At 39.6% G+C, this 27,234-nt stretch overlaps 1 protein-coding gene across 2 annotated transcripts in view; it reads left to right on the top strand.

The window, feature by feature from the left end:
• cntn4 (contactin 4) overlaps positions 1-27,234 on the top strand; it is a 280,558-nt gene that overhangs the window by 20,694 nt on the left and 232,630 nt on the right. Inside the window, exons 1-2 of one of the 2 annotated variants that reach the window (XM_017480450.3) lie at positions 4,876-4,905; positions 14,822-14,958. In XM_017480450.3, the coding sequence (XP_017335939.1) occupies positions 14,904-14,958 (55 nt within the window). In that variant the 5' untranslated portion in view covers positions 4,876-4,905; positions 14,822-14,903. Of the gene's footprint in view, positions 1-4,875; positions 4,906-14,821; positions 14,959-27,234 lie in introns of those variants that run through there. The other variant, XM_017480449.3, reaches the window with a different exon arrangement.

The following is a 27,234-nucleotide window of genomic DNA, read 5'->3' as shown; positions in this document are numbered from 1 at the left end:
TTTTTTTTAGTTAAAATTGGAAATAAATATAAGGTTTTAGAATTTTTAAACATTTAAAACAAAGAAAGTAAATGTTCAATATCAATAAAATATTCAAGATTCTGCATTATTTCTAGGTCCCTATTTAAATTCAAGCAAATTTGTAATACTGACCATGTTAACTACTTTGGACAAAAGGTCAGAGTTTCCTTATGCCTAATATCTTGTATTGAAGCACATGTTCAGACGACACCATGATGGATTTGATCTAAAATGGATCATAAAGTTTTGCACAATCATAAGGAGTCCATCCCAGCTTGAGTGCATTAAAGCAAAAAGGGGACAAACCAAATACTAAGAAACTCTGATATTCATGTAAATATTTAAAAGATTCTACTTTTCACTAATTGTCAATAATATAATTTGTATTGTAAATGGATGTATTGAATTAGAAACTGAATGTTCACTAGTGTTCTTAGTCTTTTGGATCCCACTTTATATATTTTGATAAATCTATAGAATTACTTCTTAGGACCTTATCCTGCCTAATTTAAGCAGATATACTGAATATACACTGTATACTGTATTACTATTATGTTGTGTTTTGGTAGGGTTGTGGCTAAATGAAATTTTTCACCTATTCCTTCCTGTCCTATTCCTTTAATGGTTGAAGAATGCTGTGAGTTAATCTTTTTTTTTTTTTTTATCATATCATTGAACATGTAAGTGTTAGCTAGTTAGTTAATGTCAGCTTGCTAACTTAATATTTAGTTAGCTACAAACCACAAAATATTCCATGTCTCAGACATTTGCCTGCATCTCCTGCATTTTACTGCTAGCTATAGGGTCTAACCAATTACTCCCAACTCATTTAAGAAACACCTAAAGTGGGGTTAAAAAGTCTGAGGGCACTAGTGAATCTATATAGGGCTTTTTGGAAATAAACACTAGAGGTGGTTTTGGTGCAGAGATGTAGCCATATGGAAAAGTACCTCATGCCCACCTCAGTTAAATATGGTGGTGGCTCTTTAATGTAAGATAAATATATTTTTTTATGAACCTGTGCAAACCTTGTTTGCAATTGTTTGATATCCATGAGAGTATTTTTGTGAATTTTTTTTTTTTAACAAAAGATCAAAAGATTAAACAATAAAGACAATTTTTCACAGCCTTCTTCGCTCATATTTACCAAGGACACCAATATTAGTGGAGGTCACTGTGCTGAGAAACACCCACTTTGTTCTGCATAGAAACTTTACTCAATAGATTTGCTGATTTAACAAAAAAAAAAAAAAAAAAAAACTTGCATTGTCATTTATGTATTTCCTGTAATTGGTTTGTTTTGCAGTGCTTGTATCTTGTTATGCAGCGGTTCTTTGTAGTTGATTAATAAATGCTGCTTTCAGATGTCATGAGAAATGAGTAATTAAGTGCTGTTTGTCCAATGCTGTTTTCTTTCCATGAAAGTTCTTGCTCGGCCATACTGGCATTAATATGACTTTCATAGTTGCTCTTATTACTCATATATCTTTGTACTTTAAAATGTATATTGTGTTTTAATGAGGGCCGAACAAGTGCGTCTACAATCAGACTGAGGTACTGCTTAGCTTGACAATTGGTTATTCTTTTCCAAATGATCTAGTTGAAAAGGAGATCCAGTTGATTCCCTGCATTCCTCATTTGACTAGAGATGCACCGATACTAAATCTCTCAAATGATACCGATAACCAATTATTCAGAGTGATATCGGCCGATACTGATAGTTCTGCCTTTTATGCCTTCTTTTAAATTAATAATAATTAATTACACAATTCTGAAAGAAATACAAATAAAATATATATATAAAATATATATATATTTATATATATATATATATATATATATATATATATATATATATATATATATATATATATATATAAACTCCTGTTAGCCTCACATTCACTCACCACAAACAAAAGCATTTCTACTTCATCATTGAACATCAAGCTGGTAATGTATAATATAAACTTTTTAAATAAATATATATTTTAACATTAACTGGATATGAAATATACTACTATAGGGCTGCATGATTATGGCCAAAATGATAATCCCGATTATTTTGATCAATATTGAGATCTCGATTATTTATTACAATTATTACTTGATTTTAGGGACAACATATTTTTATTGTACTTTCACATTTAAATAAACAGACCGCTGCTTTCACCTCCATGTTGTGCTACATTCCTGCTAATGTACAAATCTTTGCATCAAATTAGACTGATCCTTAAAGTGCATCATCTCATAGAAGCAAAACATAAATAAAATTGTACCCAAAATATAGGATGAGTAAAAATGCCATCAACCAAATGAAAATATGAATCAAATATAACAATATACAACCAAATGAAAACAATTCAGGTGTATGCAGAAAAGGCAATAACAGTGCTTACAGGAGGAGAGACCCAAGACAGTTTCTTTTAGGAGATTACAAAAATTTAGGAGCACAGTTGAAGTTTAGTGTTTTTAAAGAGATGTTAGCGTTAATATGCCACAGTATAACGGACAAGTAGGCATGAGAAAACTTGAGCTTGTCAATTATGACAGAATTTAGGAACGTAGTGTGTGATCAATAAAAGATGGCGGTTGTGAGATCGGGAAGTTGAGAGAAGCAGATGATGTTCAGTGTTACTCTTGTCATCATAATGGCTTCTCTGCAGTATTTCAACACTTGTTCGGTTGACGGTGATGAAAAGCAGTGTGAAAGTAACTGTTGCGCGGTGTAGATGCATTTTGGACTTCCTATAGTTTTTATTCCGATGGTATTTTACAACTCCGAACAGGTCACTCGCACCGGTGTGAATAAATATTTGTCACAGTCGCACAAAGTACTTAAGTCGCGAATGCGAGTGAAATGTTTGCGCTGTAGAGCCCTGAGTTTATCTGCAAAGTTTTTTCCCGTTCGGCGTGATGAGGTTTAATGTCCCCGACAACCTCTGTAGTGTCATTTAGCAACATGTTAGTGTCATTTCCCCTCGCGCAAGTGCTGGAGCTCGCAGAGAAACTGGCAGCTCGAGCGCTAAAATGGGTTTTGGCATTTCCGGGTTTTGGCACTACAAAATTAACGTCAACCCTGCGCCGCTCTGTGATTGGCTGTAAGTGTAGGAAGCGCTTGATTTGAGTGGAGAAAACAGCATAGTTTTCTATGAGTGGAGGACGAACTTTAAACGTCAATATCGCAGTCGAACATGTTCATTTAATCGTGGTCAGTCAAAATCGTAGTCACGATCGATATCCGATTAATTGTGCAGCCCTACAACAAAATTGATTTTTCTGTGCAATATATAATTTTTTGTCAACCCATCTTCATTTAAATCTTTCGACGGTGTGCTGGCGCTTTAATTCAGCGCGAGCAGCCCGGCAAAAAAATAAAAAATTGACTCAATGCCCTCTTTTGATTGAGAGGATATAATCGGCCCTGATCATCGGATGTTTCTAAACTGTTGGACGATAGCGTGAAAAATTGCCTTTATCGTTCGATACATATTATTGGCCGATACATCGGTGCATTTCTACATTTGACCTCGTTTTGATGTTGGTGCTTCACCGAAAGGGCAAGGCATTGTTATGTAAAGCTGAGCAGCTCCTCATCTTTGTAGCTGTGCTGTGCTGTGGAGACCTAAGGGCACAGTTTTTGTGAACTTGGTATGTGTTGCTAGTGAATATGTATGTATCTGTGTTCAGTAATGCTATGGATTTCAGTCAAAAAAAACAACAAAAAAACTCAAATTGCTGAGATTTGGGTATTTATTTGCTGGTCATATAAAATCCTGATTCTCATGAGTCTGAATGCAAACTTACACTAGAAAAAATGTATTCTTTAAAGCATCAGTCCTGTATTTTTTTTTAATGATTGGATATGGAATGCATTTTTCAGGTTACAGAATATTTTTCAATATTTTTTTTTTATCATCATGTTATTGTAACACTTTATTATGGAAGAATAAGCAGTTCATTTTTCATAGTGTCTGGGTGTTTGCGCTTTTTGTAATTTACAATAATTTGAATAATACAGTTTACATGGAATATTTTTCTTGCATTAATAGAAAGCAGACATACAGTCCAAAAAAAATTGACCTTCAGTTAGCAAACTGAGTCATTTCACAAAAATATTTAAATATTCAAAAATTAAGTGATATTAAATATCATTAAGTGATATTAAACTTAATCACAAGCTACTACAAATACTGTAAGATGAAAACATATTGCACAACAATTCATAAAAACAAAACCCCAGTGATTTCAGAATCTCTGAAGTTACTGATGTCAAATATGTCTTAAAGGGGAAGTTACCACAATAACAAAGGTTGGTACACCTTTAACAGATACACATATTTTGTGCATCATTGCAGTGTAACTGAGGAAAAAAATGTTTTAAAAAATTGTTAAAAAACAAATTTTTGCCTGTAACAAAGTATAGTCTAGTCTACTTTAATCACTTACTATGCTCATTGGAGATAATTTGGTAGGGCATGTGATATGCCAAAATCCTAATAAAATTGTTTACCCTTTCAGAATACCATTTAGAAAATTCACTGCTTTGGATAATTTCAAGCTAATTAAAGGTACTAAAATGCACCATATATGAATATTTAGGGCCACTGTAAGGAATCACTTCATTTAATTATTTTTTTCTCAGATTCTATTTAATTAAATATTACAACACTATATTATACTTTTTTTCATAAAATATAAAGAAATAAATAAAAGGAGACTATAATCATATTTATATTTATATACTTATATTTATGTCTTATATATTAGACCTTATTAGTGTGTGTGTGTGTGTGTGTGTGTGTGTGTGTGTGTGTGTGTGTGTGTGTGTGTGTGTTTATAGGCCTACAGAACAGCTGCTGATTGGAATAGCTGTTATTTTGTTTGGTAAATATGCACATGCACTGATTAAGTTGGAGTAACAACACTAATTTGGCGTAGTCTACCTGTTTATTTGAATAATAGATAGATAAATATTTTTGCTAGTATTATATTGTTATAATATTAATATAATAATATGTAATATAATTTGCGTATTATTATAAGAATTATTGTAACACTTGTGAGTATGTGGATACATAGACAGTGTCTTTGTTTTCTTTTATCTAAATATTCCCATGTGAAATGGATTTGTTTTGAAGTGGTGGTTGTTAACTGAGCTCACGAGTGAATAGCTAACACCAAATCGATCTAAACTACTAACACACTGGTAAAAAAAAAAATCAGTAACCAATACAGTTTAGCATTTAGCGTTTAGCCACCTTACAGCTCCACAGTCGCTGATTTGATCCTGAGCTCTGTTTACTGTTTATTTTACATGTTTATCCTTATAACTCTGGATTTTCTTTGAGCTCCAAGTTTCCGAACAGGGGGCGTATCAGTAAGGAAACATGGTGGAATCAGTGGATGCAACGTCTGCAGTTGACATTAAATTTGTTGAAGCTGATTCAATTACCATGTGTGTGGTGTATGCAACAAATAATCATCAGACTTTTTTATTTACAATAAAACAAGCTAAGTGCCTGCACAAAATATGATAGCATTGTACAATTACAATATGTAACGATAAAGTTTACAGTGGATTCATAAATTAATTAAAAACATAAAAAAGCAAAACACACCTGATGCCCATTCTTAGTTCTTCATTTTCTAGAAGTAGAGGTGGAAAACCTTGCTGTATTTTTTGTAGTTAATTAAGAGATCTTGCATCTTCTTCTGACCAAAGTGAAGCAACTTTTACACACAATATATTCATTCTGTTTATACCATATAGAAAAAAGCAGTTTTTTATTATGCCACCATCTCAGCCTCAGCTGATGGTGCTGCGGCAATATTAATCATTCTGGTAAGGAGGGCCCGTATCCAGATCCTGCTTAGTGGCAGAAATAATCCTGTACAAGGCACTCAGACCTGCAACCTTTCCATGTCCTTGTAGAAGTAATATTTTTAAATGGAGGCTGTTAATATGTTTATAAAAGGTTTAGTGAAAATATTATTGGTCCCAAAGCAGTGGCGAGACTGGCGAGCTGTGTTTGTACTTGTGCCGTTTTCACTCAATAATCTTTAGGCTGAGGAGATTGAAAACAGAATGCATCAAAACTATGTTTGGAATGATGGACAAAGCCAGGCAGTAGTGGTCAGGCCCCAACAGCAGCATTGCTATGATATGTATTGCTTCCACATCGAAGGTAATAAGGATGAGCCAGTAGTATCCAAACACATGGAGCAGGGTCTGATGGTCCAACAGGGCAGAAAATGATGGCTCCATATAAGATGCTCTCAGCCAATAATATAAGCATGTCAGATGGTATGAGACAAATAGCTGGAAACCTCTATTTGTGAGGACCTGCCACATCATTCTGGACACTGATTAGTACAAGAGAGGGGGCTGCTGGGGGCTTGCCTCAGATACTATTTCATCTCATCCTTCATCTGAGGACTTGATAGTATGATTATGTAGAGTCTTTACAACATCTTTTTGTGAAACTGTTTACTCTTGCGTAGTATTATATCTATGATTAATACTCTTTCATTGAAAAATTATAATTTTTTTTTAACTGTATATACTTGTTACAGAACAGTACAGTAGCATGATGTTGTTTTAGATGGAGGTTATTATTCTCGGTAACACTTTATTTTAGGGTTGGGTAATAAACTTTAAATCCTACTTATGTAGTTTATTCACTAAAGATTAATGATTAATTAATGATAGATTAACAGACATGTTTTAAATACAGTTTGTATAATTTATAGGTATCCTAAACCTTTTTTCATACAGAATAATAAGGATTTTATTTTAATTTATTAATAAATGACTTTTTTAGACATCAACCCCAGTCCTTGAGACCCACCGTTTTGCATAGTTGCAAGCTTCCTCTTGCAACAGTCCTCAGCATCTGATCGTGAGCTGAGGAGCCGTTCAGGAGCTTGATCAGATGTGTTAGGAAAGGAAAAACAACTGAATCTTTATAACGCAGTGGACTGGAGTTCATAATCTCTGTCATTCTTTCAAATATTTGTTTTCAAATTGATTAATTAATGTATTTACTTATATTTAATAATACAGATCCAATAATATAAATACAGATATTGAAGCAATCATTAATTACTAAACTATGCATTACTCTCATATATAATATAGAATAGTTTTTTACTTAACTGTAAATTAGTGTTACTTAATTATTTTTTGTAATCCAATTCTATTATTATTCTCCCTCGATAAACTCTTTATTATTGTCACAGAATTATGTCTGCCACTTTCTTATCAGTTGTAATGACCATGACAAATACATACCAAAAATATATTCTTAATAAATCTCCATGCAGACAGATATTGATTGTATCAGTGCACAATACGGCAGACTTTCAGACACCACAGACCAAGCAAAAGCAGCCCGGTTGTATATCAGATGAAAGACAATATCTGACAAATAAAGGTAAAAAGAACCAGAACCTTGGTCCTCTGGGGAAAGAGATTAAGGTGTGGGAAGGGCCAGTAATGATTGAAATAGAGATAGGGTATTAAATGTGATCTGCTCTGACAAATCCTTTGCTTTTAAGAGAAACTTGTTTTCACAGGTTATAATCCAGTGTCCCATCTGGAGTAACCACTCACAAGTGGAGCTTCAGTGTTTCTTGAGAATTCATGGTTCTATAATTTCCTAAATTTGAAAAAACAAATTCACATTAGTCATCTGAGAAGTTATAAATGTTTTATGCTAGGGCAGGTTTAGTGGTTGTAGCTGTTATTATGACTTTTCAAAAATCTATAAAGTTTGTGTCAGATTTATTTTATAAAGTAGTAGATGAATGTCAGTCACTGATAATTGCAGCTTAACAGCTCCTACAGTGCTGCAACAAAACACTTCATTTGGACCTCAGAACTCCTCCAAACACAACAGAGTTTGGCTTTTCTTGAGGCAACTTCTAATATTTTCTCCCTTACTGTTTGCTGGTTGTAGAGCAATCTACATAAATCCTTCACACGCCCCTGCACTGAGCCCTATTTACACCCATCCATCTTTCTCTATATTGCAGCTTAGAACCAAATGGCCCACATATTCACCTTCTCTGACAGCAAGGATGAAGAGGAATCTCTTATACTGAACTGAGGAACCAGTACCTGTGCAGCATCGCTGGTGTCCTGTTTAAAGATCCATATTTAGGTCTGGATATTGAGACAGTGTATGCTCAAATGAAAGACTTTTGTTATTGGGACCAGGCTTTGAAATGGTGTACTAGCTGTTCTAGTCACTTGGCAGTGGGTGTTCTTTGACCTTAGCCTCAATTCTAACAATTCTTTTATTATTAGTTTTTTTTTTAAAACAATACAACAATTAATTAAACAATTTTGTGTCAGTTCTTCAGCAGAGTCAACTGCAGGTACTGAAGTCTATACCAATTTTGAAACAGTAGAGTTCAAAATAAAATGAAGTCCCTCTTAGATCAAACATGAAATGATAAAACAGCATCAAGCATGTGGTTGCATAATTTGTCGACTGAACTTCCATCACCATTAGAACACTATGTCACTATATCAAATTATGGGAAACATTTTATTCTGGATGATAACTAAGCTTTTCACTACCTCTGCTTTGTCATTTGCAACTACCTCACATTGGGTTGTATTCAGAGTTTTATCAGGATTTAATATTGAAATTGCACACGTAATTATTTGAACCTCAGTTACTCAAGACTTAAGCGCTATTCCGAAGTTGCGTGAGAGTTGTGAACATGGGGTGGATTTTGAGGTTACACATGATTCTAAGCTTGAACTAAAGCATATTTTTCTTGCACCAATATTGGCTTGAGCAAAATGCTCCAGGGCTGAAATGTATGTTTTGTGTATTAGAAATACGTTGAGAAAAACTATGGAATGTCATTTGAGGTCAAGATTAAATACATAAATTAGATTAATTACTATTAATTCATAAATTTTATAATCCATTTAAAGAGCCATTTTTTCCCCATTGAGGACAGTGGAGGAAACAGCATCTTAATCAGAAATATTGCTTATCTTTAAGACTAAATTTTTTATGCACAACATAACACTTAAAGTGATAACAACAGTTAGCTGTGATTTAAGACTAGGACTATTCAGACAACACTAAATTGTCAATGTACTAAACACCTATTGGATTATTATTTGAATGCTTGCTATTTTTCTTTTTTTGGCCTCTAGCATTTATGTTACATTATTTAATAATACATTTGACAGGATAGAAAAAGAAAATGTTATCTGCTTATTCAGTCTGCATTTTATATATCCCAAGCAAGTGCTTGTGTTTAAAGACAGTGGTCTATATGCTATTGCGAAACCCCATCTTAGTGTCATGAATCAGGCCTCTGTGGTTCCTCCTGCTCACCAACGGAGAGCACCATCACCTGAGTACTGACTGCCTCCCGGACAAATCACACACACACACACACACACACACACACACACACACACACACACACACACACACACACACATATACGTTTCTCATTTCCATGGATACTGTGAAGTCTTGTTTTGCCTTGCTGACATTACTGAGCGTTATTCATCGTGGTTTATTTTTGTCTGTGTATGACCCTGGACTGTTTACATTGTTTTGAACCTTAGCTGCCTACTCTGACCGTGTGCCTCTTCTATTACTATGTCATGACCCTGGACTGTTTACGCTATTTCGAACCTTCGCTGCCTGCCCTGACCATGTGCCTGTTATATTACTATGTCTCTGCTCAGCCTAAGGTCTCAGCTCAAGCGGGAGTGTTAGTAGTATACCAACAACAACTGGAGCAGCTGATATCGCTATCAGAGGAACTGGTAAAGGCTATGCAATGTCTCCACTTAACCATGCCAAGCTGGCAGTTCTAGCAGTTAGTTCTGCTAACACTCTCCACTCCTGCTAACACCATAATCACTAATCCACACCTTGCTTCCCTGGAGAAGTTCAACGGATTACTGGACAAATGTAAGGGCTTTTTACTGCAATGCTATTTGTGAATTAACAACCCCCCTTATATCCCAGAGAACAAAGCCATATCTCCTTTGTCTGCTCATTGCTCACCAGAAGAGCCTTGTATTGGGCAATCATGGTGTGGAATAATGGTCATTAGACCTTTTCCTCATTCAGTGACTTCCTTTCGTGAGGTGTTCGAACACCCCAAGGGAGGCAGAGAGGCCGGTGACCAGCTACTTTCTCTCCGGCAGGGGAGAGAGAGACTGTGGCGGATTATGTGCTCACTTTCCGCACACTTGCTGCTCAAACCAGGTGGAAGGAGGACACTCTGAAATTGCTCTTTTGCAATGGACGGTGCCTGGAGCTCCAATTAGAACTGGCTTGCTGTGATGAGGAGAGGACCCTAGATCAGTTCATTGAGCTAGCCATTTGCATCAAAAACCTCCTTTGTGCCCAAAGACCAATCAATGTGGAAGCATCCAGCTCAGTTGCGTCTTTCAACATGAGTGAACAGGAGCCCATGTAAATTGGATACACTCACCTTTCCGCTGAGGAGAGAGACCGTCACTTCAGACAACATCTCTGCCTGAATTGTGGTCGAGCGGGACACCTAAGGTGCCCTCAGCAGCGAGTCACCACGGTGAGTGCATTTAGATCATTATTACACTCTGCTTCATGTCTTGAATTACCAGTTAATATGTTCTGGGAGATTGGTAAATACCACACCCATGCTTGACTCTGGGGAGGTGGGAAACTTTATTAATGAGGGATTTGGCATGGCTCAGGTCATACCTTTAAGAGTCTGTAACTCTCTTTTGGCAGTGGCAGCATTAGACGGACACCCCCTGGGTGTCGGCCATGTTCATCATACCACCCAAGACATCCTGCTACAAGTCGGAGCACTACATTGACCTATATGTTACCATACCATTGACCTATATGTTATCCAGTCACCTCACCATCCACTAATCCTAGGCTTGCCCTGGCTGCAGAGACATAACCCCCAATTTTCCTGGAAGGAGGGAGAGATTACTCAGTGGGACAAGTTCTGCATCTCCACCTGCCTAAAGCCTATATCTCAGAGGATCCTCCAAGCTGCCGCGGTGCAAGTAGAGACTCCTGTAATTCCCAGCCTGCCTCCAGAGTACTCAGACCTAAGTGAAGCCTTCAGCGAGGTGAAAGCCTTGTAACTTCCTCCTCATCATCCCGGTGATTTTGCCATAGAGTTGATTCCAGGTGCCACGCCTCATCGAGACGTGGAGTCGTACATTGAAGAGGAACTCTCCAAAGGCTTCATCAGATCCTCTACCTCACCAGCATCATCTGGGTTCTTCTTTGTAAACAAGAAAAATGGAGGGCTCCGCCCATCTGTCGATTATTGTGGGCTTAACAAAGTCACAGTCAAGTATTGTTACCCCCTACCTCTGGTGCCAGAGGCCCTGAAACAACTATGAAAGGCCAGGTTCTACACAAAGATTGACCATTGCAGCACATACAACCTGATTCGGATTTATGAGGGAGATGAGTGAAAGACGGCATTCTCCATAAGCACAGGGCACTATGAATACCTCGTCATGCTGTTCAGACTGGCCAATAGTCCCTCATTTTTACAAGCCTTCATTAACGCTACCTTCTATGACATGTTAAACATGTCCCCAGCAGCCATCCAAGCCTTCAGAGACTTCAAAACTCGCTTTACCACTGCATCCATCGTCCACCATCATGACCCTGATAAGCCATTCATTGTTGAAGTGGACACTTCCAATACTGGCATCAGAGCCATGCTCTCGCAGCATCACGGCACTCCTCTCAAGCTCTTTCCCTGCACCTACTTCTCTCACAAGCTCTGCGCTGCCGAACAGAATTATGACGTCGGGAACTGAGAATTATTAGCCATGAAGGCTGCATTCAAGGAGTGGCACCACTGGCTGGAGGGATCAAAATACCAATTTCTAGTGCTCACGGACCATCGGAACCTAGAGTATCTACACGCCACTTAGAGACTCAACCCTAGACAGGTTAGATGGGCCCCGTTCTTTACTTGCTTCCACTTCACAGTCACCTACCGTCCCGGTTCAAAGAATATCAAAGCCGATGCCCTCTCCCGCCAACATGAACAGTCCAAGCAATTTCAGACCGAGGAATCCATTATATCACCCATGATAATCGTCGCTCCTGTACAATAGGACTTCATGACAGAAATAACCCATGTTCAGACTCATGACCCACCACCCTCTGAATGCCCTCCTAACAGTACTTACGTCCCACTCACACTCTGCAAAAAGGTCACCCAATGGGTCCACTCCTCAATCAGCTCTGGTCATCCCGGAATCACTGCCGCTCTCCAATTACTGCATAATCGGTTTTGGTGGCCCACCATGCAGGCAGACACCATAATGTATGTACAGAACTGTTCTGCTTGCAACATTAGTAAATCATCTAAACAACTCCCGGCCGGGTTGCTACACCTGCTGCCCATACTGTAGCGTCCTCGGTCCCATAAAGCCATAGATTTCGTCACAGACCTTTCCCGTTCCCAGGGTCACACTGCAATACTGACTGTCATAAACTTCTTTTCCAAAGCCTGCATCTCATCCCGTTACCCAAACTGCCCACCGCCTTTGAAACGGCAGAGCACCTATGTAACTATGTATTCTGATCCCACGGCCTACCAGAAGACATTATCGTCAACCTGGAACCAGGATCACGTTCCCCTCCAACGATCTCTTAGAAGACAGAAGGAACAAGCCAACCACCAGAGGGCACCATCACCTGAGTTCTGACTTCCTTCCGGACTCAATTTCTATAAATTACCTGGAACTAATCTCTCGCACACCCACACACACACACACCCAGACCTGTTTCTCATCTCCATGGACTATCTAAGATTCACTCAAATTCTCCTTCACTGCGAAGTCTTGTTTTGCCTTGCTGACATTACTGAGCATTATTCTTTGTGGTTTATTTTTACCTGTGTATAACCCTGGACTGTTTATGCTATTTTGAACCTTCACTGCCTGCCTTGACCATGTGCCTGTTCTATTACTACATCTCTGCTCTGCCTAAGACATTTAATAAAGCTGCACATGGATCCTCACTCCGTTGACCCCTAATTACACTCAGGCATCTCTACTTAAGAAAATCTGCCAACCTTGGAGATGTGAGCGACACACAAGTAATTTTAATAATCTGAGTGGGCCACCTAGAAAATCAACCTAAGCACCTGCAAAGCTGACTCTGAATACAGATAACTATCACTGTGTAAATATTGATGTAATATTTGAACTTAAGTTGTTGACTCTGAATAAATCCCAGAGTCAATTTTCACCCAAAAATACTGAAAAATACTAAATAAGAAATTGCTATGCTAAAAATGAATGAAAATTAAAATAACTAACTATGTTATACCATTTTGTAACACTTTCTCATTCTTTAAAACAACAAATTAAAAAGATACGATTTAAAAATTGTGGATATGAAAGAGTGGCTATTCTCAAAGCACTTCTAAGACACTGTTATAAGACGCTGTGACCTTATAACATAACAATGATTTTCTTACACTTCCATTCAGTGCTATGCTTTTGCTATGTGAAAAGGCCCCTGGTTCTTGCATAATTTCTCTCCTTCTGACACACAATGTCAGGCTTTGAGTCCTGCCACTGTTTCTGTGGTGATGCCACTGGGACCTCCTCTGCAGAGAAAAACAGTTTGCTTCCTCTCCTCTTCACTCACACAACAAACATCTTCAGACTATCTTCCAGCCCTCCTGAGCACCCAGGAGATGGGGGAGTGCTGAAACTAAGGACTTTGGTTAATGAAACTGGGCTTTGAATTTCTATAGGAGCTGTTTAACTCTTATACACTGTTCACTTGGCAATAGATTTATTGTTGACCTCAGCCTTTTGTTTTTAGCAATACAGCAATAATTTTTTGAAAACACATTCATACACCCCAAGTGCATGCTTGGGGAGCATCATGACGGCAGGTGTGTTTGTACAGTTGGGAGTACTTTTGAATAATAACAACAGTGCTTTGATTAAGGAAACAGGTTTACTTATCATGCTCGTTGACATTTAACCTGGAAAACTGGGGCATTGTCAGTGTGTCTCATATTGAATGTACTTCTATAATTACTGGCCCAGACAGACTAATATAACACATGTGCAGATTTGTAAATAAACTTGCACTTAATCTGAAAGTTTCCTAATATAAAAAAAACCCCAATATGTGATTATTAAACCTATTTCTATTCCTTTTTACTAATTTGAAGCTTGAAATATTCTTGTCCTATTGACAGATTTTTAATTTTTTAACCATTTCTAAAAAGAATTTAGAAGAATTTATCCTACACAGGGTTCGGGGAGCCTGGAGCCTATTCGAGGGTACTCAGGGCACAAGGCTGGGGAACCCTGGACAGGCTGTCAACCTGTCACAGGGCCCAATCTCACACACTCACAGACTACAGACAATTTAGAGATGCCAATTAGTCTACAACACATGCCTTTGGATTGGGGGAGCAAACCAGAGTACCCGGAGGAAACCCCCAAAGCACGGGGAGAACATACACACTTTGCACACACAGGGTGCTAACCACTAAGCCACAGTGATATATGAAAAATCTTGAATGGTTAAAGTCGGGGAGAAAGGCATGTTCAGTGTTAGTTTTGCATACAACTTTATTCATCTCAAACCCAGTGAAATTGTAAGTCTGTGTTGGACAATGTGGTGCTGTCATATTCAATAAATGAAAGTTGTTGTGTGATTAAAATTAGTCACACTGCATATTCAACTTTTCTCACTTCAAAAAATCCATTCTTCAGAACACATTAAAATTTCCATTTCCTTTTTGTTTTGGCCAGAGTGAAGCACAAAGAAGGTTCAGCTGGAATTCCATACGTACGCGATCGGATGTAAGTCATCTTTAACCCACGAAACCTGAAGATGAAGTTGCTATGGAAACTACTGGTGCTGCAGTCATTCATGGGGTATCTCGCAGGTAATAGGATCTTATTAAGAATTTTTTTTTGATGCATACCAGCTACTCTTTGTGAAGTCACCTTATTCATATGTATTTAGGACAGGTTTACTGTACAAAGAGGCAGAGCTGAAACTGGAATTAACACTTTCAAACACTCCCAATTGGCAAACATTCATCACATTTTTATAATGAGATACAAATAATGCGTTTGAGGGATTTAATTAATAGGCTAAAATAACAGGATCTGAGAGGACAGGACAGAGATTAAGGGTCAGCTGCTAGTGAGAATATTGTTTTGAATGTAAATGAGGACATTAAGCAGGAAATTAAGATTAAAACAATTTATTCATTTGAATGTATTTATAGCTGAGACCAGGTGGATTAATAATTGTCTTTTTTTTCTACTCTACTATTATATACTGTATCTCTCTGAGATTAGTGATTTTTTTAAACTAAACTTCAAAAAGATCTTATCACATAAAGATGTCAAGGAAAATATATCTAATATTTCTCATTATGAGATTATTATATAACAAATATAAGACCACTATGCCTATTTACAGATATATTTACTAATTTCAAGCTTGAAATTGTAGATCATTGCAGATCATTTTGCTTCTTTATAGAAATAAACAGTTTAAAGAAGCAAAATTATCTGCCAATAGAATAAGACAATTTCAAGCTTGACATGAGTAAAATATCTATAAATAGGTTTAATAATCATACAATTGTTTAAAAAACTATCTAATAAAGAAAAATATTTGTTGAATTTGCCTATATTTAAGATATTATTACTTGCTGAGATGTGATTTTCTTTCTTCAATGTAAGCTAAGAAAAGGACTCTTTTATGTATGTTATAAAAACCCAGACTTTTACATTTATATGGCCTAAATATAAGCTTAAAAGTTCAAAGTAGATTTTTCTAAACATTTTTAATACAGTCATGTGACAAATAAGTACACCTCATGGAAATTGTTGGCTTTTTTGACATATACGGACAAAAAAATATTTGATCATCTTTGAAACAGTGCCTATTAATGAAGTTGATATGCTTGAACAAAACCAGGAAAATTAGCTTTTTCAATAATTTATTCAACAGAAATATCAATAGATGTGATATTCTTCTGTGGAAAAATAAGTACACCCTTGGTCTCAGAAGCTAGTATTTCCCCCTTTAGCAGAAATAATGTCTTGTAAGCGTTTTGCATAATTGTCCACCAGGCTTGCTGGATTTTTAACCACTCTTCCATGCAATATTCTTCAAGTTGCAAGAAGTTTGAGGGTTCCCTTTCAAAGGGAACTTCGACGTTGCGTTTAGCATAACAGTATGGGAGCGCCCTTGCGCACGTGACAGGTATCTGAAGCTTGTGTAAAATCATGCCTCTACTTATAGGCCTGCCATGATCAGGTGACGTGGCAATTAAGCGCATCGCATGATATATATATATATATATATATGGCACCTGTGAACACGCCGCCAGCCTTATTATCTTCAGCGAGACTGCATGTCTGTTGTTTGTGTGACAAAGACGCTTCATTTCGACTCTTATTTTCTCAAAATCTCTAAACTTTTCTATCCCTTTTTGAAAAGAAAAGAAAAAAGAAAGAAAGAATGAGAGAGAAAGGATTCAGGAAGTGTGTTACGCCTTGCTCCCATTTCATCACGGGAGGAGACGGACACGCTTTCTGTGTGAAGTGTTTGGGCATGGAGCATGCAACAGCAACCCTCGAGGGGTCTGTCTCTCAGCATTCTGAACATTTCACAATTAGGCAGCTCCGCTCTCGGCTCGCTCTCTTCTCGTCCGAAGGGAGTTGTGTTTCAGAGCCTCGCGGACCTTGGCCAGCCGCTGCTGAGGCAGCCAGCTGGCTACGCTCGTGGGGGTTCCCATATGGATTTGAAAGAGGAGCCGGAGACAAACGCTGCTCTATCTCTTGCTCTGACTTCCGGGTCCGGCTCTCCGCCTGACTTTGGAGCTCGGGTCACGACTCCTCCTTCTACTATGGAAAGCCAAAACACCCTCGCTGACTCCGAGGAGTTGGTAGAGGTGCCATTGCACCAAAAACCGACAGCAGCTCTTAAGCTTATAAAGAGCTGCTTGAGGTGATTACTAGGGCAGTTGAAAAGTTGAATATAGACCCGCAGAGAGCCAGGGGGACTGGGTGGCCACAGCCACTGCCTGCTAACAGGCCTGATCTAAGAATGATCATGAAGGCAAAGCAGGCAAGGAAGGAACGGTCCTGATGGGCCACGGAGGGATGTATCAGGGGACATGAGGTTGTTAGGGCAGATCGCCCCCATTGCTACTGTAGGGCCTGCCCTGGCCAAGGCCATCCCACGTTTTCAGCCTTCTCTGGTCAGCGAGCTGTCACAGGGCAACGGAAATCTGATGCTTTCCCTCCAGTGGAATGTGGAAAAGCTAACATCACTGAAAGACCATTTGGCAGCATGGAAACTACTGCCAAATGTGTCTCCATGGGTTCTGTCTACCATAGAAATGAGTTACCAGGTCCAGTTCAGAGCTTGACCCTCCTGGTTCAGAGGTGTGCTCACCACAGTTGTCAGCACAGAGCAGAGCCCAATGTTAGCGCAGGAAGTAAGTTCCCTTTTGGACAAAGGGGCCATAGAACATGTACCCTGTTCCCTAAGGTAGGGAGGTTTTTACAGCCGTTATTTCCTGGTCCGCAAAAAAGATGGGAGTATGCGGACAATTTTAGATCTGCATCATCTGAACTGTACTCTTCGGACATACAGGTTCAAGATGCTGACGCTCAAACTTAACATGCCACAGATTCAGTTCGAGGACTGGTTTGTGAAGATAGATCTGAAAGATGCATATTTCCACATAGGAATATCGCCCAGTCACAGGAAGTTCCTGAGGTTCGCGTTTGGAGACAACACATACCAATTTCGGGTTCTTCCCTTCGGGCTAGCTTTATCCCCTCGCACCTTCACAAAGTGCATGGATGCTGCTCCATGCACCCTTGCGACTCCTGTGTCCCTTGGGCACACGTGTACTAAACTACATGGACGACTGGTTAGTTCTAGCACGATCCAAGGAACTGGCGGTTAAACATCGAGATGTTGTTCTTGCCCACATGAGGAGCTTGGGGCTCAGGTTGACCCTCAATTAAAGTATGCTTTCTCCAGTGCAGAGTACAACTTTTCTAGGGGTTATATGGGATTCTACTACAATGAGGGTGTTTGTATCCCCAACACGCGTAGGATCAATCCTTTCAACTTTGAGCAAGATAAAGCTAGGTCTGGGCATCCCCTCCAGTCTCTACGAGACTGTTGGGCCTTATGGGAGCAGCAGCCAACGTCATACCGTTGGGCCTATTGCACATGAGACCGTTTCAGTGGTGGCTGAAAAGTCGGGGGTAATCAGTGTCATGCAGCGATGCCTATGTGCTCTGAGTATTTGGAGGTGTCTGAAGTTTCTAGCCTCAGGTCACACTTTAGGGTCATCTCCTTATCGCAAGACGGTAGTGACAGATGCGTCCCTTATGGGCTGGAGTGCACTCTTAGATGGCTGTCCAGCTCACGGTCTTTGGAGTGGCCCTCATCTGGAGTGGCATATAAATTGCCTAGAGATGCGGGCTGTATTCCTAGCACTGAAATTCCTTCTTCCTCATTTGGAGGTCACCATGTGCTTTTTGTGTCAGACAACACAACGGTGGTCTCATATATCAACCACCAGGGAGGGTTACGTTCATGCCCCCTATTCAGGCAGGCACAACTAATCCTTCTGTGGGCAGAGGGAAAGTTCATGTCAGTGAGTGCCATGTACATTCCGGGCAGCCGGAATGTAGGGACAGACATCCTGTCGAGTCAGGGGCAGAGGCCTGGGGGTTCTCCACAAGTGGTGGAGTCCATATGGCGGAGGTTCGGACAAGCGGAAGTGGATGTGTTCGCCTCCGAGGAGACAGCAACCTGCCCGCTGTGGTTCGCGCTCACTCCTCCTGCACCATTGGGGCTGGACGCCATGGTGCACACGTGGCCAAGGTCACGTCTGTATGCTTTCCCCCCGATTGCTCTGCTCCCACAAGTTCTAGCAAGAGTTCGCCAAGACCGTCTACGTCTGCTGCTAGTAGCACCTTATTGGCCATCTCGAATATGGTTCTCGGAGATAATTTACCTGCTCGACGGTACTCATTGGGAGATTCCCATCCGCAGGGATCTACTGTCTCAAGCCGGAGGGCTGATTTATCACCCTTGGCCAGAACTATGGAAACTGTGCGTCTGGCCCCTGAGGGGCACCAGCTCATAGATTCTGGTCTCACAACTGAGGTTGTAGAGACCATGTTAAATGCTAGCGCACCATCCACAAGATAATTGTATGCACTCAAGTGGTGGCTTTTTGTCTTGTGGTGTGAGGAATGTCAGCTAGACCCAGTGAACTGCGTAATAGCTACAGTCCTGTGCTTCTTACAAGAATGTTTCTCAGCAGGGTTGGCTCCTTCTACAATCAGGGTTTACATGGCTGCCATTTCGGCCAGTCAAGCCCCTGTTGATGGAGCCTCTGTGGGGCAACATCCTCTAACTTCGAGGTTCTTGTGTGGTGTCAGGTGGCTGAGGCCCATCTGCCGGCCACGCATATCTTCTTGGGACCTTTCTGTGGTCTTGGAAGGTCTGTCAGGGGCCCCATTTGAGCCCTTAGAGTCAGCCTCTGAGAAGCTTCTGACTCTAAAGGTAGTTCTTCTGCGGGCCCTGACATCTCTCAAGCGAGTGGGAGATCTACAAGCTCTCTCTGTTGCCCCTTCCTGCCTTGACTTTGCCCCTGGATTAGCCAAGGCCTTCCTGTATCCTAGGCCAGATTATATTCCTAAAGTGCCTACATCGGCTGCTCACCCTGTGGTGTTGCAGGCTTTCTGCCCTCCTCCGTTCCTCACACCGGAACAAGAGAGGATGCACCTGCTGTGTCCGGTCAGGGCTCTCTGTACTTACGTCCACCGCTCTGGCCAGTGGCGTAAATCTGAGCTGCTGGTCTGCTTTGGTGGCGACAGTAGAGGTGATGCTGTGTCGAACAGCGCATCTCTAATTGGATAGTGGAAGCAATCTTTATGGCTTACGAGGTGCGCAGTCTCGCCACGCCTCTGGGCATAAGGGCTCATTCCACTAGGGCGGTCGCCTCCTCAAGGCTTTGTCCAAAGGGGTATCCTTGCAGGATGTGTGTGCTGCTGCAGGATGGTCTACGCCACACACATTCATTCGTTATTACAGCCTGGATATTCATTCCACCCCGGGCTCGAGTGTCTTGCAGTGACCCTACAGCTTGGGTCTTTTTGAACAGTCCATACCCTCGGTATGATGGAGTGGGTATTCTCGTTCCCATACTGTTATGCTAAGCGCAACATCGAAGTTTCCTTTGAAAGGGAACGTCTGGGTTATGCATGTAACCCTGTTCCCTGAGAAGAGAACGAGACGTTGCGTAGCTTTGTCATACCAGGGCAGGCCTGTGAATTGCGTCTTCGCTTCAGATAATAGAGGCTGGCGGCGTGTTCACAGGTGCCATATATATCATGCGACGTGCTTAATTGGCACATCACCTGATCATGGCAGGCCTATAAGTAGAGGCATGATTTTACCCAAGCTTCAGATACCAGTCACGTGTGCAAGGGCACTCCCATACTGTTATGCTAAGCACAACGTCAAAGTTCCCTTTGAAAGGGAACAGGGTTACATGTGTAACCCAGATGTTTTCTTGCATGTACTGCCTGTTTCAAATCCCACCACAACATTTCAATGGGATTCAAATCGAGGCTATGACTAGGCCATTCCATAACCCTCCATTTCTTATTTTTGAGTCATTCCTTGGTGGTATTGCTGGTGTGCTTAGGATCATTATCCTATTGAAAGGTCCACTTTTGATTCCACTTCAACTTTTGGACAGATGGCCTTACATTATCTTCAAGCACTCTTTGATGTGATGCAGAATTCATAGTTGAATCAATGAATACAAGCTGTCCAATCACTGAGGCAATGAAGCAATCCCAAACCATAACATTTCCAGCATCGTGCTTCACAGTTGGTATGAGGTACTTCTCCTGAAAAGCTGTTTTTAGTCTTTGTCAGGCATGTTTGCTGTTACTGTGGCCAACCAGCTCTATCTTTGATTTGTCTGCCCAGAGCACATTATTCCAAAAGGCCTTTTCTTTGTCTATATGCTCATGTAGTCTTGTAAAGGCTTGCACACCTCCCATGCAGGTCAAATTTGTGCAATCTCTTTCTAATTGTAGAAGCATGAACCTTTTTTCTGAAGGCCTATAGAACTCTTGGCATGATGACACCACATACCTCAGTAGTAAAGGGAACACCAGACACTAGATATGAGAGCGATATGAGAGTTTTATAAATAAAACAGGTTCCACCTGCACTCTCTAAGCAGGTTCTAATCACTGGCACCCAATCTTGAACACCTGATTCTAATTTTATGTATTTTAAGTTGTGATAAATGTAGTAGTGTACTTACTTTTTCCATGTGATTGATCTGTTTTTTTGTTCATTTAAATCGTGAAAATTGCTACAAAATGTCAATTTCATGTGTCATTTGATAGAGGGTATCAACTTTATTAATTGGCACTGTTTCAAAGAGGATCAAATGTTTGTGTCCAAATATGTAAAAAAAAATAATAATAATAAAAATAAAAATAAATATTTTCCAAGCTAAAGATAATAGTGTTAAAATAGATTATATGATAGTCCATAGGTCATTTTCATTGAGTGATCTCAGGTTCTGCAGTTTTAGTCGGTAGTAGGCTTCTAGTTGCTTTAGTCATGTACTTCCTCTAAACATCATGGGAGTGACAGGAAAGGTCACTACCTGGTGAAACAGCAGAGGTGGTAGTCTGGCTGTCGAAATGAGTGGGCATGGAGAGATGCTGCTCAGAATGCCAAAAGGAGGCTGCAGTGAATTTTGTACCCACAAGACGTCTTATTTAGTTACCTTGCAACATCATGACGGGGCTCACTATATAAACACATGCACACACACATATGTGTATACATCAGTCCTTATGTCTGGCCTGCATGCATGCCATTACCCCGGTGCCAGACACACACACACTCGCCAAACTACCTTCCACAGAATGCACTCTGCATGTTAATTCCTGGGCTGCTTATTCTTTTGTTCTTGTTTCCTAGCAGTGCCGTTGCCCAGTTTTTTGTTTGTTTTTGTAAACAACTAGGTGGTTCATCTATACTAGGCTTGCTGGGATAGTCGGTGTTCTCGTTGTTACATGGTGTTCAGCCGCACACCAATTACATCACTTGCCCACCACTGCACTGCCCCCACTGTCGTTTTGCTTTTTTATAGTAATAAAAATCACTTAGTTCAGCTATAGAACGGATGCTACAATTAAAAACTGAAAGTGTCTTCTCAGCTCAGTATGACCTGAATGAGTCAGATTCGCAGTACAAATCAGATTTCATTTATCACTATACGAGAGTGAGGTGAGGTGACTGACATGACGATGGCCAAGATTTGGTCTCAAAAGTTCTATGTTTAATGTAAGCGAGTTTGTCATTTTACTGTTTTGTTATTGTTGTGTTTTTCATTAACAATAATAATGAACTCACCATTCAAGCAATTGATGCCCCAGAATTTCCGCAAATTTGAAAGAGAAAGTAAAATGCACATGGCCGCACAGGCATTCATAAGCAATTTAACAGCAAGGGGAAAAGAAACCCCGGGTGATACTGGTATTACCGGTGTTGTCACACGTCGTTTAACCTATGAGAAAATTTTCTCACGTCACATCCCTAATCTATACAGATGAAATGTCTCAGCTTAGCTTAGCATTTCACAGAGAGAAGAAACACATGCCCTTCAAAGAGAGATTGAAGTGTCAAATAGCTTGAGAACAGGTCAGGCACGAGTGAGGTGAGCTTGGCATCTCTGGAGCTTTATTTCTTTCTTTTTTGCTGCATTTATATGAAATTCAACACACTTCCTCTTACACATAACCATTTCTTTAAAACTCCCAAGAGCACACCTCAAGGCTTTTTAAAACTTCATCACACATAAAGCACTAGTTGCTAACTACATATGTAATCAGTCCCACATTTGAGCCACATATCTTTCGTCCTCAGGGCTGTTATCGTTCTTAAACCTTACAGATGTAGAGAAAGTGCTTGATTAGACATTTATGGGCTTTTCCATTTGTGGTGCTGAGAATGTCAAATGGCCCATCAGTGAACATCATTTCTGATTAATTTGCAGATTCGGATATATAATATCTTTCAGGCCACATATACGAGCACAGAACTCTTTTATTCTCCATTTCTCACTCCCTTTTTGGTCTTTGTTCAATGGTCCGTGGTGAAGAAAAGACAGACTTTCAAAATAAATCATTTGGTGACCATGTTATTTATGGTTTGTAAAAGCAAGAAGCCCAGTGGGATTTTGTGAACTGCAATTTCGATAGACAATTTTCTCATAACTCCTGTCTTTATGAAAGAAGCAGCTATTGTTTATTTATCTTATCACATTTCATAGCATATATTTTACCCTGTTTGTTATCAAAATGAATCAGTGACAGACATGTAAATTGATAGTGTGTGTGTGTGTGTGTGTGTGTGTGTGTGTATCTGCTAAATAAATAGTATGACACTTTATTTAAATATTTTTTTAATTTAAATATACAGAATTCATTCCCATGTTTTTGGATTACTAAGAAGCAAACCACAAAAAAAACAATACAGTCAAAAATATGTGCAGAAATGATGAGATGAGTTGCAGTATAGTAAATGTGTATTGGGGGTATATTTCTTATTCTGCCTTATATACAAGCTAAAGACAATGTACACTCAGATTTATTATGATAGGGGAAAGTCACTGTTCATGTTAGAGTGAGTTGATTTTTGACCATCAGTGCCGCACATTCAATTACGTGGAAGTTCATAGAAACTGAAGCCCACTGATTCAAAGAGGGGAAGAGATCGGGCAGTAGAAGATAAATCTTGTGTCTATCAGGTATAAACTAATTTGAGGTGGTATGGCTTTGTCAGGCAGTGCCTGAAATAGGCTTTCCATGTGGTGAGAGTCTTGGCATTCTCACAAGCTAGTGATTGATTTAGTTATTAAAGGGGCAAAGCTACTAGGGTTGGGTTGCTGGCTGTACCAGGATTAGTGACTGAGAGAGATCTAGAGGTAGACGGCGAGAAAGAAGAAGAAAATAGTAGTAGAGTGCAAGCAAAAGCAAAGGGTATCACTGTGGCATTACAATTCTATGCAAATCAATTCCCATGTTTGGTCTCACGCAAATCCTTGTTATCCCTGAAACAAATTGAACTCATCAAATAAACACTAGTGCCAGAAAGCATTTTATTAGCATTTGTTCCAATTTCTATAAGGCAGCGTCAAACCTGCCCTAAGCTCTTCTTGTTTTTAGCTATTTTCAAGGGTTGCATTGCTACATAGCCAGTGTGGAGTGCTTAGAAATTCAGGTTTTGGCCTCTGTCTATCCGTTTTGTTAGCTGATTTATTTAAAAAGGTTTGTTGCAGTTACTTAGGGCCTCTGGCTGTAAAACATCTCTTTCATGCTGATCGGAGAGCTGCTTTGGACTTGCGTCTCTCGCTCTCTCTCTCTCTCTGTCTGTCTCTTGCAGGAACGCCTATAGAATTTGCCTTGGGCACTTATTGCTTTCTAACTATGTGGGAGAACACTGAGTGGAAAATCCTGACAGAGGATTTTTTTTGTACCATTCTTGACCCGACTAAAATCATAATCCCTTCCAATCCTTTTTGAGGGCCTGACATGAATAGATTGTCTCATGTCAGACACAGCTGTGCACTCAAACAGTATTACACTTACCAAACACAGCAATATCAAATGTCATACTATTTGGGGGCTGATTGTGAAGCTCTGAATAAAGCCAGAGGCTTTGCTAGAGAGGGAACGTGTAAGTAATTTGCAGTGTCAATATTCTCTTACAAGAATCACATTTAGTCAGGACCACCTTGTAGTTGTGCAGAACCTGTTATGCTGATCGTTTGAAGATATCCCTTTCTGATGTTCTTTTCACCAAGCTTTCTACATATCTCCTTGCTCCATATACTACATTCAGTAGCTCCTGCAGAGCAGAAGCACGGCAAACCTCTTTTCCCTCATAACCTTAAGACCTTTCATACAGTAGATCATATTGCTCAATTTAATGAGAAAATGCTCAGATAAGGTTTACATATACAGTACCATGAAACAATTTGATTCTTCTGATGTTTAGTAGAGCAACTGGTGTATTGAGGAGAATTATTCCAGAAAAGACCAGCATTTGATCTAACCTTCAAGGGTGATCGACAACACAATTGGCTTCACATTTTTTGTTGATTTATATCCACAAGACTGTACGAAGAGCCAAGATCTGCCCAAATAGTTGTTCCTGTCATCTTTAGACTATTCAGGAAAGACCAGAACATTTTCCTACTCACATGTTTATTGGTGATTTCAATCACACAAAGTTTACTTGGTCCTAACCTTTTGGCACACTTACATCACCAACTCACATCAATCTATTGAGCTTGTGCCATTTTTTTGTGTTTACATTACTTGTGCTTTTTTCTCCATAGACCCATTTCATCCCTCACATCTTAGATCACCCTTAGAGAGTGTAGGAATCTAGAATTTCTATTTTCTTCAACCTAGGTAGATTTTATCCACTGAGCTAGTTTTTAAAGCTCTGTATCTGCAAATGCACACATACGCTAAAAGAATGAAAGAGAGTGAGTTAAGGAGGGTGGAAGAGATGCACTCACTTTGTGTAAATAAAGGTTATTCAGTCCCTGTGAAATACATCACATAATCATTGGCTGTTGCAGTTTGCGAAGTGTGATGGAATCTTCAATGATGAAAAGAGTTTATATGAGATCCCAGGCACACAGAATTGACTTTGAAATATTGCAATAACTAATTTATTTTCTAGCATGTACAATACAACTGAAAGCTAGAGATCAATTGTATAATTAAATTACTCGATTTGTTTAATACCCACTGTCACGAGATCCACGTAATGGAGGTTAGGACGGATGCAAATGCAGAGGAGTTTATTTAGAGCGAGACAGGCAGACAAATCCAAAACACAAGACAATAACGAGGTCAAGAAACTGGCAATGTGTCAGGCGATCGGCAAACAGGCATAAACTGAGCAAGGCAAGAAACAAGAATGAAAAACAAGAAGCAGGATTAATGAACATGCAACAAAACGAGGAACAGGGTATAAACACTTGGTACAGGGATAACACTCAATACTTCGCAAAGTCATTGTGTTCAAACAGTCTCTTTATACTGTGGTTGTGAGTGCTGTGAATTTGATGCAGGTGTGCATGATTAGAATGAATGTGAGTGTTCTCGGAATTGCAGTCTGCCATGGCTGCCATGTTTGTAGGCCACAGTGCAGGATGGGAAATGTAGTCACTGGTTTGCTGTGATAGGACACCCACTGTGGCAATATGATAAAATTGTTTGCTCAGTTCCTTCCGAAGACAAGCCATGCAATAATGTTGTAGCAATTTCAACTAATGTGATTGTAATTCATTTGGATTTCCTAAACAAAATTACTTGCAATTTTTTTTTTTTTTTTTTTTTTTTTAAACTGATGAAATAATGTAGAAGACAGACAGACAAAAAAATAAATAAATAAATAAATAAATTAATTAATTAAAAAAACACAACAACCACACACACACACCCCCCATCTAAGATAAATTCTGTATTCAAAAAAGGGTACCCGAGACATTTGTGTTACAGCCCAGTCTAGGTTAGGCCGCACAGAGTAACCAGCTCGGGATTCAATTGGATTGACCTTTAAATATGAGAGAGCCAGGAATAACAACACAAACAGGGTTGTTCAAAGAAGCAGTGGTATATTGTAAAACACAGAATTATATACATGTAACTGTACAAGGAGCCAAACCAGGCATAACTTCAGGGTGGGCCAGGGCCAAAATAATAAACAAAAGAATTCTATTGTTGGGTAGCTAGCATACCTAAAAGAAAAATAAAGAAAATACAAGTACTTCCCTAACTACCTAAGCCAAAAACAGAGACAAAAGGACCCTCTCCCAAAAGAAATGGCAGCCATACCTGTACTGCCAGTGAACCAAGTGAACATATATACAATGGTGGATATAATGCACATAAACAGGTACAGGGACAACCAAAGTCAAAGTCAAAAATCCAGGCAAAAGACAAAAATCAGAACAGCAGTCAGAATATAACAACACAAACACAAACACAAACACAAACACAAACACAAACACAAACACAAACACAAACACAAACACAAACACACATGTAAC

Source organism: Ictalurus punctatus, chromosome 11, assembly GCF_001660625.3.
Source record: "Ictalurus punctatus breed USDA103 chromosome 11, Coco_2.0, whole genome shotgun sequence".
NCBI lineage: Eukaryota > Metazoa > Chordata > Actinopteri > Siluriformes > Ictaluridae > Ictalurus > Ictalurus punctatus.
The sequence above is the reverse complement of the archived record's forward strand: the minus strand, read 5'-3'. Positions and strand labels throughout refer to the sequence as shown.